Source organism: Polypterus senegalus, chromosome 9 (genome assembly GCF_016835505.1).
Source record: "Polypterus senegalus isolate Bchr_013 chromosome 9, ASM1683550v1, whole genome shotgun sequence".
NCBI lineage: Eukaryota > Metazoa > Chordata > Cladistia > Polypteriformes > Polypteridae > Polypterus > Polypterus senegalus.
Genome location: NC_053162.1, coordinates 133,936,206 through 133,949,042, shown reverse-complemented (window position 1 = coordinate 133,949,042; position 12,837 = coordinate 133,936,206). Strand labels below are relative to the sequence as shown.

The 12,837-nt window shown below is 38.1% G+C and overlaps 1 protein-coding gene across 1 annotated transcript in view; it reads right to left on the bottom strand.

Annotated features, from left to right (window-relative positions):
• LOC120535830 (ubiquitin-associated and SH3 domain-containing protein B-like) overlaps positions 1 to 12,837 on the bottom strand; it is a 218,373-nt gene that overhangs the window by 63,593 nt on the left and 141,943 nt on the right. Inside the window, exons 2-3 of the mRNA XM_039763934.1 lie at positions 7,728 to 7,781; positions 4,804 to 4,990 (exon numbers count right to left, since the gene is read on the bottom strand). Coding sequence (XP_039619868.1) covers positions 4,804 to 4,990; positions 7,728 to 7,781 — 241 coding nt within the window. The remainder of the gene's footprint in view (positions 1 to 4,803; positions 4,991 to 7,727; positions 7,782 to 12,837) is intronic.

The window sequence follows — 12,837 nt, the reverse complement described above, 5'->3', positions numbered from 1 at the left end:
TCTGTTTAATTTAGAAATCCTATTGCAATACTCCCAGCTCTTCATTTCCCTCACACTTTGGGAACCACCGGACTATGGAGTTTAAGTCTGAGTTTTGAATGGACCACTCAAGGACAGCCAGAGAGTTGTCCTGAAGCCACAAAAGCTTTGTCTTGACTGTATGCTTCAAGTCATCATGAACCAGTGCCCCAGCATGAGGGCACATGCACTCTGGAGCAGATTTTCTTTAAGAACCTCTGTATATTTAGCTGTATTCATCCTTCCCTCAATTCTGACCAGTCTCCCTGTCCTTGCCACTGAGAAGCACCCATATAGTGTTAGAGAGGTGATGAGCAGTGCCTGGTCTTTGCTAGACTTAATGCTTGGAATTGCAGAGACCAGACCAGAAAATCTCTTTCTCCATGCTGTCAGAGTCCTTTATATGGCATCTGGCAAACGACTAGCAAGCTGTTATATGTGCCTGATTAAAGCTGGTGAGATATGGTTGTTCTTCTGACAGGTCCTGTCATCTCAGCAAAAAACATCTGAAGCTCTGGGTTTTTTGTCACTTCCCTGACCCAGACCCATCTTGCTGGTTACTCAGTTTGGCCGGATAGCCAATTCTAAGGGGGGTCCTGGTGCTTCCAAACTTCTTCCATTTCACAATTATTGAGAGGACTGTGCTCTTGGAAACACTCAAAGCTTAAGAAATGGTTGTAAACCCTTGCCCCGACTTATAACTCAAAACTAGTTTCTTGTGGATATCTACGGAGAGTTCCTTGAGTTCATTGCTTGTTTTTTGAACTAGCATGAACTGTGAATTGTGGGACTGTATATACATAGGTGTGTGCCTTTCTTATTAATGTCCAGTCAATTCAGTTTGCCACAGATGGACTCAAATCAAGCTCTAGACACATCAAGGATAACAAAAGCAAACAGGAGACAACTGACCTTAACAAAGGGTCTGAATCCTTATATAAACGAAAGATTTCAGTTTTTCAATTTTAATAAATTGTCAATCCTTTCTGGAAACCTTGCCATTATAGGATATTGAATGTAAACTGATGGTCTAAAATGGCAAATTAATTCAATTCATTTAAAATTAAATCTACAACACAATAAAAATATGCAGAAAGTGAAGGGGTCTGAATACTTTCTGAATCCATTGAATATTTTCTGCTTATGTTGCCTGGGTGTATTTCCAGGTTTTTCAATTAATTATTGGCACATAATTGCTCTAGTCTGAGTGAGTGTATAGCGGGGCCTGTGATGGGCTCAGCAGCAAGAGTGGAAGCACCTCTTGAAAAGGCAAGAGTCTAGAATGGTGTCTAAAGCAGATTAATGTATATTTGTTTCATTCATCAGGAAATGTTCTTTCACTGTGGTGTAGTCTCCTCATGCTCCAATGATTCTCAATGATTTCCTATGTTTCTAATAAGTGGAATGCCTTATTCTGTGGTGGGCTGGTGCCCTGCCCGGGGTTTGTTTCCTGCCTTGCGCCCTGTGTTGGCTGGGATTAGCTCCAGCACAGCCCCGTGACCCTGTAGTTAGGATATAGCGGGTTGGATAATGGATGGATGAATGCCTTATTTTTTGGAATATTCAGATATTGGGTGAATTGCATACCAACTGAATGGTCCAAATGTCTATCCAATGCAAAACATATCAAAAAGAAAATATTTAACACTAGGAAAATACCCGCGATTCGCAGCGGAGAAGTTCTGTCTTAAAATTTTTATTAACAAGAAAATTAAACCTTTTTTAAACTGAGGGAAAATATATCAATAATTATTTGTTAAGGATCTCTTTGTATACCACATTTTGAGTTCGGCCCTCCGGTTGTAATATGACCAAGCTGTGCGCTGAGCTTACTCTTGAGCATGCAACGTACAGTAGGCCATGTGAACAGTAATCTTGTCTCAAATCTCACAGGTTGGATTGCTGCTGTCATAATCGGTTTCAGTTTCATGGTTTGTTTCAATTACGACAGTATTTGCAGGACTTGTGTTGAAGCGACATTCAGCATCTGTCAAGCGTTGTAAGCACACAACCGGTTTCATCGATAACTTCACATCCAGCTTTTGAGAGTTTAAACATCCATAAACATCAAAGTATCCACTACTGAAATCGCCACCTGTGAATCTAAGATGTTTAAGAGGCATTGGCAGTTGTCGAAAGTTGTAAAATATTTGGCCATTTCGGTTCACTTGACAGTGACAACCGAACAATTCAGCAGCAGCCATCAACTCACATGCAGAACCATAGGTGAAGGGAATAAGCATTTCACTCTTTTAGTGGTCCTGTGTAGTATAATTATCTCCTGTACCATCATCAGTCCACACCTTGAATCTGCCCCAGTCATTCAATAAATAAGACACAATGTTCCTCCAGATATCAAGAGTGAGCCTGATATGGCCGTGCAATATGTAACACAGAGAATGAAAAAGGCAGGTTCCATCTCCAGGCATGTAAACCACTCAGTAAGTGACAGTTCTTTGATCGATGGTGATCACCTCGATAGACATGTTAATGAGGGTACGGTTGGAATGATAAAGGAAATGGGTACCTGAACAATGTAAAGTAGGTCTAAAATACCCACACAATAACTATAATCGTAATAAACAAACAATAAAACAGTGGAGAAGCCTTGGATTAAATAAAAAGGCTGTAGTTATCAGCTGGGAGACGTGTATCGCGTGGCAAAGCAAGGAAGGGAATGTAGAGACCGGAGCGACGGACGGCCTTATATAGATAATAGATACAGATAATACGAGTGGATGGCTGACAAGTCTCTTGATTAATATAGTGTATTTTATGGGCATCTTTTTTTAATTCTAAAGTGTTTGAAATCAGACTTTGTGTTAGCAGAGCCTTTTGCTGATTTACTCTTTATAAGAAATTTATAATTTTATTTTGGCGCATTTTAACAGGGAAATCAGAAAAGCAAAAACATAATTATGTTCACTGAGCATTTCAAACGGATTTCAGACTTACTCAACATCTTAAGGGAAACAAAGTACACACAGAAAGATTGTTTAAAATGTCAGGTTTAAGCTAAGTAAATTATTTCAGTTGATTATCTCTGTTCTCCTGAAGTGAAAATTTGTTTTGTTTAAGTCAACAATATTGAACATAATAAGCAATTTAGCTCATATATACAATGTAGACAAGCCAATCATCATTGTCTACCATAGGCACTGCATCACCAGGTGCCCCCAGTTTAGTACATAATTTTAAGCACAGAAAAAATGAAAAGCACAGATTAGGTTCCTATATATCAGCCACACAAGCCAATTTATGAAGGAACTGACTGGAAAAACAAAAGTCACTCCCAGTTAGACTTCAAGCAGACCAAAACGATCAACCAGTGTGTAGTGGCTCATCAAGAAGAAACAGCTGCACCATATTTTTTTCTGTATGAATGTCTCTGAGCTGACTTCACAGGAAGTCCTCTTTTTAGCTGTGAACTGTGTCCGCGCCTGAGCTAGCTGCAGTAGAAACTATTTTAAGGCTTGGCACCTGACATCAAGCAGCTCACTCAGTGGGGTTTTCTCACAGTAATGATTCAGGCCTTTCAATTGGGCCTTCCTGAACTACACAATTTAATTTTTTTTTTCTAATGTTGCTCAATCCAGTGTGGCACTGATGTTAATACTGCTGCCTACCAGCTCCTGGAACCTGGCTCAAATCCCAGCCAAGCAATCAGCTGTTTAGAGTTTTTAAATACTCCTTACATCTTCATGCCCTTTCCTGTCTATACTCTAGTTTTTCCCCACACGATGAAGATGTGCATGCAACTTGGCGTATCTAAATGCAGTTTGTAATTGTGGGCTATCAGTGGATTGGTGTCCCATTAAATGTTGGCTCCTGTCTTGTAGCTGATTCAACTGAGGTTAGGCTTTGGCTGTCCAAGACACTTATGGAAAAATGTGTTGAGCAAATGTATTCATGAACACTCTATTAGCTTCAAGATTACATGAATACCATAAAAGCAACTGACATGGAACTATAAGTGGTAAGAGGTATAGTGGCTAAAGCTCTGGACTGTAGACCACAAGTTGGTCAGATCAGTGCCCACTATCAACAAACAGTTTAACCTTTAAATGGTTATAGTGGTTACTGTACTGTATATTTAACAATAGTTCAGAAAAAAAATGCATGTGCTTTGCATGTTTTGAGTATATGACCAGATAACTGACATGCGGAGCATGTGACATAATAACATAATATTTTTTCCTTTTTCTATGGATGTTTTTTACATTGTTTGCTGTTGTACAGTGTTGGTCACCATCAGCTTGTATTATACTTTTTTATCTCCATTCTGCATGAAAACCTGAATTTAAACATTTCTCTCTACCTACATTATGAAGTACATGAGATAAGTAAGATATCAAAAATATAATTTTTTGGGCAGAGTATTCCTTTAACTGGTTAGATTCTTTTAAAAAAAATGTAACATTCATATCTGTGAATGCAGATGCCAGGTGGGTGGGTAGGCAGGCAGAAAATGCATTAAACAAGCTAATAAAGAGAACAAATGACTATTTGGCCCATTGAGATCATTTCTTGGCTAACAGCAGAGTATTACACTAATCACAAATTAGGTTTTCTTGAATTTCTCAAGACTCTGTCCCAGATTCTCCTAGCCTCTCAGCAATGCTATTTGTATGTGATTGTTGTACTGGGTCACAGATCACCCAGCAAGGAATTGCATGCAGCTTCTTAAGGCAACGCATTGAACCACAACAGTAACACTCTACATTCCACCCGACCCCACTCCACCCTTGTGCCGTCCCTGAGCCACTCGTGATTCTGTTCACTCACCATAAAGAACTGGCACAGTGTAATGTGTGGGAAAATATTGTGTGCCTTGTTTTTACCACAGGAGATCCGTGACTGCTGCCAAAATTCAGAGAGCTTATGTGCAAGGGGGCCTGTTGGGCGCAGATACAAGACATATTCCCGGGGAAGGGGGTCATCCAGGAATGGGTCATCAACATGGGCAAACAACCTAATAGGAGAGAGTTAAGAAAGAGAATTGATGGCCATTTTTACATGTAAATATTGACACACAAATATAGACAACTTGAGGAAATTTAGATATCTGTCCCCATTCTTCCTTTCTGTCTTTGGAGTTCAGTCTCAAAATGCATCTTTTTCTCGCTAACATTTGCATTCAGTGAAGCAGCCTCACACTGCATCCAACACACATCAAGTCTGTATAACCTAAGGGCACTATAGATATGTATACTAGCTGAAATAACTGGAATTGCCCAGGTATATTTGTAGAATGGGTTAAAGAAAGAAAGCAAAGGTTTATATGTGACCCTGTTATTGCTAGCTGTCCCATCCATCATCCACACTGCTTCTTTATCAATGTATCTACTCTTATAAGCCGAGAATGTGTTCTTTTTGGGTCCGATTGAATTTCAGAATTGTGGTTAGCTCTTTTGCTGTTATGTCTGTCTCATCCTTTTAGTTCAAGGTGGAGAGTTTGTAGTGCTTAAAGTACGAAGAAAAACTGACAAAGTCAATGTTAAAATTGTGTTGTGTGGCTCTTCTACTCTCCATTAATCCTTACCCAACAATCCCCTGCACAATCACATGCTATTCCTTTTTATACTACAGAAGATAGAAGCAGCACCTGGGATTCAATTTGGGAAGGGATTATCAGCCATTTTTCATCCATTTGAGCTTAGGGTCAGGATACAATCTGAAGCAAAGCCACAAGTGGCAAGGCATGCTGCCAAAATTTAGACACATAGAGATTAGAAAGTGAGTGGAAGAATGTTTTGAATCTTGACAAATGGTGTTTTGGACCAGAATCTAGTAGACAAGTCAGCTTGCTATTTAGACAGGGACAAAGCCCTGCACAGTATGATCTATGGGAGCAATAAGTATTTTGCTTTTATTAGTATGATTGGACACTTTATGTCACTTTTAAAATCAGTCATTGCGTATGACCTTTTAGCACAATCTTTTCATACAGATGTGGCCAAAGTCATACCATGAGTGGATAACTGTGACTAATTTTCATTTATAGTTAATTTCATGCTGATCAGAAAACATAATTAATCTTATTCAATCTGCACTATTACATAGATGGATGCACTGATTTTTTTTTTTCAATTAGTGAGATTTGTTCAGTCATTTTCAACAAGTCAATGAATTCATTCAAGCTTTGCTACAACAAATAACCAGCATCACATGCTTAAATACAGAAAGGTTCTGTGCAAAGTCAGCAATTGAGTAAATGATACAAATATAAACACATGGAGTACATTTAATATTATCCTTTTATATTTTTTTTATCATCTTGCAATGGACTGGCATGAATTTCTGTGGCTTATCAGATTTGTCTGTGCTAGGTTTGAGCTTCTATTTTTTTTTGACATTTTTGTTTTTATCATATACCGCCACAGTGTTATCCGAGTTTGGTTTATGTTTTATCTTTTTTTATGTCATTGTCCCCTTTCATTCACCCCAGTCATAGTCAATTAAGGCTTTCAGGAGTTTCTTTAATTAGATCAGCAATTACCTGAAAGCCCTCTTTAAGACACTAATTGTCAGAACTAACGTGCTGTGGCATTGGCAGCTCTTGTTGTTTTGGCTCCCCTGTTGTTCTTCCCTTTGTGTGATTTGTAGCCTTTTAATAATTTAAGTTTGACCTAAACTTTTGAATTTAATTTTAGATTTGATAATTTGATTAATTAATTTTGTTTACAGTTTAGGTAAGTACGTTCCTGTAGTTTCCTTTATTTTGAGATCTTTCTTACTGTTACTTAAAATTTTGGAAATGTTGTACTTTGGAATTTTTATTTTTGTATTTTTTAAATTTTGTGTCTTGCATGTTTTATTTGCCATTTTATATTTTTTATTTTGGTTTACTCATTAAAATAATTCATATATTATACTTTTGTTTGGGAATGGTGTTTTCACAGTTTTGGAAAGATCACAAAAGTCTAGCATTTAACTAAGGTAAAGAATCCATGTTAGACTGCTGTCTTGCCTGCGGTGGGTTGGCACCCTGCCCAGGATTGGTTCCTGCCTTGTGCCCTGTGTTGGCTGGGATTGGCTCCAGCAGACCCCTGTGACCCAGAGTTTGGATTCAGCGGGTTGGAAAATGGATGGATGGACAGCTGTCTTGCTTTTATTTTGACTGCTCTTCTTTCAATACATCTCATTTCTTAAACTCTTCTGCTGCCAAGTTTAAGGTTCATTCTAACACTTTAGGCTAACATCACAGAAATTTATAATATTTAAAGGTTATGGTATTAATGGAAGAAATTTATCTTGTATCCTTGTTGAATGTTTTATGATCAGATACATGATACAAGCACTAAGTGTATGAAAAATCAAAACAATTAATGTTAGAGGACATGATGCAGCAACAAAGTCCAAATTACATTAATTTTATTTCAACTTAAGCTAAAGCCACATTCAAGGCTGACACGTGATAGTCATCAATGGACTATATAACATTTGGCATGCTGTTAATTACATAAATGATTATTAATGAAAACGGAGTAATTAACCAGAATTTGTACTGTAACAGAGTGATTGTTAAATGTAATATTTGAACTTGAAACTTACTTAAGTCGTTGGGTCGCAATTATCTGCCTTTTTTCTCACAAGCACTTACAGATCAGTCTGACTATTGCGCACACACACACACACACACACACACACACACACACACACACACACACAACAAGCAAAGCACCATAAATGCAATATATAAAGCATACCAGTCACATGCTGCTTGGACACTTCTTCCTCCTGTTGAGACCAGGGCCTTCTGACTAAAAGAAAAAAGACATATTTGTTTTACCTGATGAATTTTCTACAAGAATATTCCTTCCAAAACCAATGAAAATCATTAAAAACAAAGTGCAACCTTGCCACACTCACAACGGTAGTTCAACTTTCATTTTAACTGCTTTAGGAAAAAATGGAGCCACGGCCCCACTTGAATGCAGCCAATAGATGTGACAGCAAATGTGACATTAGCTGCATCAGATACCCTAGGAATCAAGCGATCTTCAAATTGAAAATGAACTGCAGCTGTCTTGGCAGCAAGTGGGAGACCTCATATCTACCTGCAATCTCTAGAGTTATGTCAAATGAATTGGAAGAAATTACCCTAATAATTTACCACAAATAGCTTTGTTCACCCCTTCTATAAAATAGAAATGGCTAACAGGGGAACTAATTACATGAGAGACTATACTGGTCCCAAAAGTGGCACAGAGTGTGGAATTAAAAGCGGAAGGAAGGAAGAAGTATTTACATTCCACTCCCTTTGACAGAAAATAAAAATATAATTTAAACCTGAGGTCCAAGCCCAATACCCAGCCTCCACCTTCTGAATAACAAATGGTTTGATCAATAGTAGCAAAACCACAAAGTGGTTCAGTTCTTTTGGAGGCAACCCATGACCCAGAACACATTACTGTCCTCAAGAGAGCACCCCCCACAAGTGAGCATGGACTCGGAATAAGACACTATTAAGATCTACTTAACGTATGTTCTATAGTAGACTAAAAATCTGTAATACTTGTAACACTTATAGGCTAAGAAACACAGCAGCAGCAAAATGTTTTATCTGCTGTAGTGGACAGGGATAGGTCACATATTTGTCTATCAACCTGTGATGGCCTGGTGTCCTGTCCAGGGTTGTTCTTGCTATGCTCTTTATTATTGCTGGGACAAGCTCCATCTTAACTGCGACTCTTCTCAGGATAATGTATTAGAAGATGAATGGATAGATTTGCCTATAAAATTGATGTTTTAGGTACTGGGATGCGAGTTGAACCATTAAAAATAACTGGAAATGTTATAGTCACAGCTACATATTTGTATTACATCACAAGTCAGTTATCATACCTTGCAATATAAAGTTACAACATGAAGTAGGCCCTGTCCACACTACTATGTTCTCATTTAAAAACACTTTTTAACCTTCATTCGCATTACACCAGCGTATTGAACCCTTGAAAATAAATACTTTTGAAAATGTTCTTCAGAGCCAGATACATTCAAAATGCAGGCGCAAACTAAGTTTTTGAAAATGAAGACTCCCTCAGACTCTCCCTGGTTTATCCTTATGACGCGTCTGTTCCTTGATTGGATCCTGCTCATTACACCATCTCACTCCCCGATTGGTTACCCTTCATGCATTGCATACTTGTATGCATCTAAATTGCATTTTGTGAGATTTTTAGAAGTTGTGATCTAGCAGCTAGTCACACTGCATGATAGATGTCAGTCGTATGCTGTATGTGCTCAAGCTACATAAACATGTCTGGAATGATTGACATGTCACAATGTGGATGCTCAAACAATACAACATGTGTAGAATTCAGACTCACTATGTTTGCTGCACAACGAATTTAAGGAAATTTGAAAGTGACATCAGAAAACTGGCTTTTGAGACTGCTAATATTACAAGACAGAACTATAATTTCAGACATGACAAGAATTATTACGATCATGTGATATCCCAAACGTAAGATGCAATCTGGCATCACATCCACTCTCATACTGCATATAAAACGACTCCAAAAAAAAAATCAATCATCAACAGCAAAATGGGCTTAAAATCATGCCAAAATTGTACAGCGTCTGTCTGGTTAACGGCATCTATACTGTGCCCCTACCCTGTGTAGGAAGACAATTACGTTGTACATCATTTGCATTTTTGATCAGTTTAGTATGAATGAAAATGCTTTCATACATGATGTGAAAATGGTAGCGTGGATGGAGATTGCTTTTGTTTAAATGAAAATCTAGTAGCATAGATGTAGCCGTAAATCTCACTTAAATTAACACATTTTAAAATTTCAAATTATTAAAAAGTACAAAGTATTTTAACGACAGGAAACACTACTTTTTTGTTTATCAAATTATTGTAATTGTGGAAAAATAAGCATTTTGTTATTTTTAAACAAGATAGAAAATGTATGCATGACATAATGCTCAAGTGCGTTTGGGGATTGGGCTACCCATTCTGAAAGCTGGAGCATTTTTAATTTATTAAGTCACTACATCAAAGAGAAATATTTGTTTACTAAATCTTTTACCACTGGTGTGTTTGTGTGAAATGTGATAGAGATTTGCTCACATTGTCATGCTGATGTAAAGACTACTATGAACATGGTTGCCAAAAGGAGAGCCACGTTTTGCATAGTCCTGGCCACACTTGATCTGCCTTACTGAACCTATTTCTAAATTTTTTTAATGCTCCAGGCTTTCCTGCATTATCTGGAATGGGAATTGTACCTTCTGAAGGCCCCATAATCGTTACATCTCTGGGCCCTAATTCTGACCAGATATGTTCACCTATTTTTTGCTATTTAATTCTTTCTCTCAAACGTCCACCAGACCATTATGCTCCTCTCATTTAGTTAATAAATTTTATTACAATAAATGGAAATCTAAAGTCTGCATGAAAGCATTATATGTTTTTCATTTAGCACATCCAGCCTAAAGACCATATTGGACATATTTAATTCATACAGCTTACAGAAGGGGCCGAGTTAAAGAAAGAAATAGCTGACACAGACAAACCGCAGGGAACTTATAGCTCTGCCTCCGCTTCACTGAGTTGCTCATGGGCTCTGTCTGAAACCACCAAACTGGTCCCATTGACCGCAGGGGAACACTGATAGTCACAGCACCCTCCTTCCTTCCTGTAATTACTGCCCTTCACAGGGAGGCCCCAAACCTCATCAGACAGCTCTGAGCAAGACCTCCCATTACTCTGCTAGCTCTCCAATGTGCAGTCACTGGCGTACTCGGTCAGTGTTTTGCTTTCCTGAAAGTGGCCCACAGCAGAACAATTCACTTCATATCTAATCTGCATGAGTGACATTTGTCACCAGACACTCCTCCCCTCCGCCCACTCCACTTCCTTAAATGTTAGCCCTGTTTTGTTTTCTTTGAGATGTCATATATAGTTTAACTAATCTTTTGCCTTTTTTGAATGCCACAAACTCTATTGCTAAAATATATGCCTGTAACCATAACATGTTATCTTCTAAGAAACAGGGCTATGGCCAAAGCACATCGTCCACTCCACATTCAGAAGGTCAGCAACAACTAGCCTCATTATGTTTCCTTCAGCTTTATCATTACATATTCAAAGCAGGACTTTGTTATCTGGAAATCTTTATTTTATATAATGCTGTTCATTGAAAACATTGTTAAGAAGAACTTTCTATAGTCGTTGAGATGCACACAAAAAAGCATTGAGCCTTCATTGAGAAAATAAAAAACTGCTTAAATTACAGTATAAAGCAAAGACATCCACAGCTGCAATTCTCTGATTCATTTTTCAGTGCAGGGCTAGAGGGAACCAGTTAATCCTGGCAGTGAAACAGGGCCCAACACTAGTTTTTACAATTTAGTTAGTTGACATTGTCCAAAGATGGCAAATCATAGTGGCTCCAGACCAGTTCATTATGGGCAAGTATGTGTGAGTGTGCCTATTGAGATGAGACCAAGTTCTACAGGGTCCCCTGTATCTCTGAGATACAAAATGCAGGGCAAAGAAATAGATGGACAAATACTTATATGTTCCTTAAACTGCAAAGTAAATCATGCTGTACATTGCTCTGTGAAAGTCACTATATACAATACAGAATGACTAAAAATTGTTTTCTTTTAACCATAGCACATTACACTTCTTCCTTCATTTTGGCGAATAATCTACAAAAGATGTATGTGTTTAAATAAGGGATCACTCAGACCTTAACCCTATGGAGAGTACATAAAGAAGTGGAAATCATGGACTGTGGATGAGGTAACAGTTAGGGAAAGGAAAAAAAACTATTTCTGCGCAGCCTTGGCTAGCAAAGTAGTCAGACTGAATCTAAGACCTGTGATGTGACACACATTATAGGACTTGCTATTTCTGACCTGAAATATTGAGAACTTTGCCACGCTAACTATTAGCAGGCTATTTGGTGCTGATGATCTGTATATCTGAATGGCACATTTATCAAAGGCAGTTTATGTAATCTGGATGCTTTGCAATACTTTACACATCTTTGGATTTAAAACTTAAACACTAAGTGGCTTCCTCAGGATAACAAACCGTCTTGGAGGTTTTAAATGAAGCAGCAGTCCTGAGGTTTAAAGTCCAAAGTCATTGCCACTGCACAAAGCCCTCCTCTTAATGTACTGGTTTTGCATTCCCAGTCAGCTAAGGGGAAAGTGGTAAGATGGGCACCCTGATTGGCACTGTAGTTTAAATATATCCTTGTTCCTCTCTTTGAATGTTTGGCTTGTCAAAGTCAGCTGAAGTAGAGATGATTAAAATGGTAATTCATGAAAAAGCCTTATTTTAATTGAGTGTTTAAGAAGTGTTGAGCACTGTTTAACCAAGGAGAATGGGCCTGAATCCTATCAAAGTGACAGTCTTTACTGAGTTTGCACATCATCCCGATGTCCAAATAAGTTTTCATCTGTATACTGTGGTATTTCTTCTACATCTCAAAGCCAGACACATTAAGTTAATTAACTCTAAATTTGCTGTGTATGTTGGGGTGTGTGTGTGTGTATTTGTTTTTTGCAAGCTTAGTTATAGCTGTACTAATGCTTTACGAACAGGCCTTGCACCCAAAACGTCCCAAAGATGTATCAGGCTAACTGGTGACTTGAAACTAGTCTAGTGTGAAAGTCTGTGCATGGGTCTGTGATATTCAGTGATATCTGACCAAATTGTTGTTGACTTTATAGAGCAGTTAATTATTCCACAGTCTCTGGACATTCACATGTGTTATGTGGCCATCTTGGCACTGAGAAAATCAGAAAACACATTTTAAAACATTTTTATTGGGTAAATGTGGCTAAATA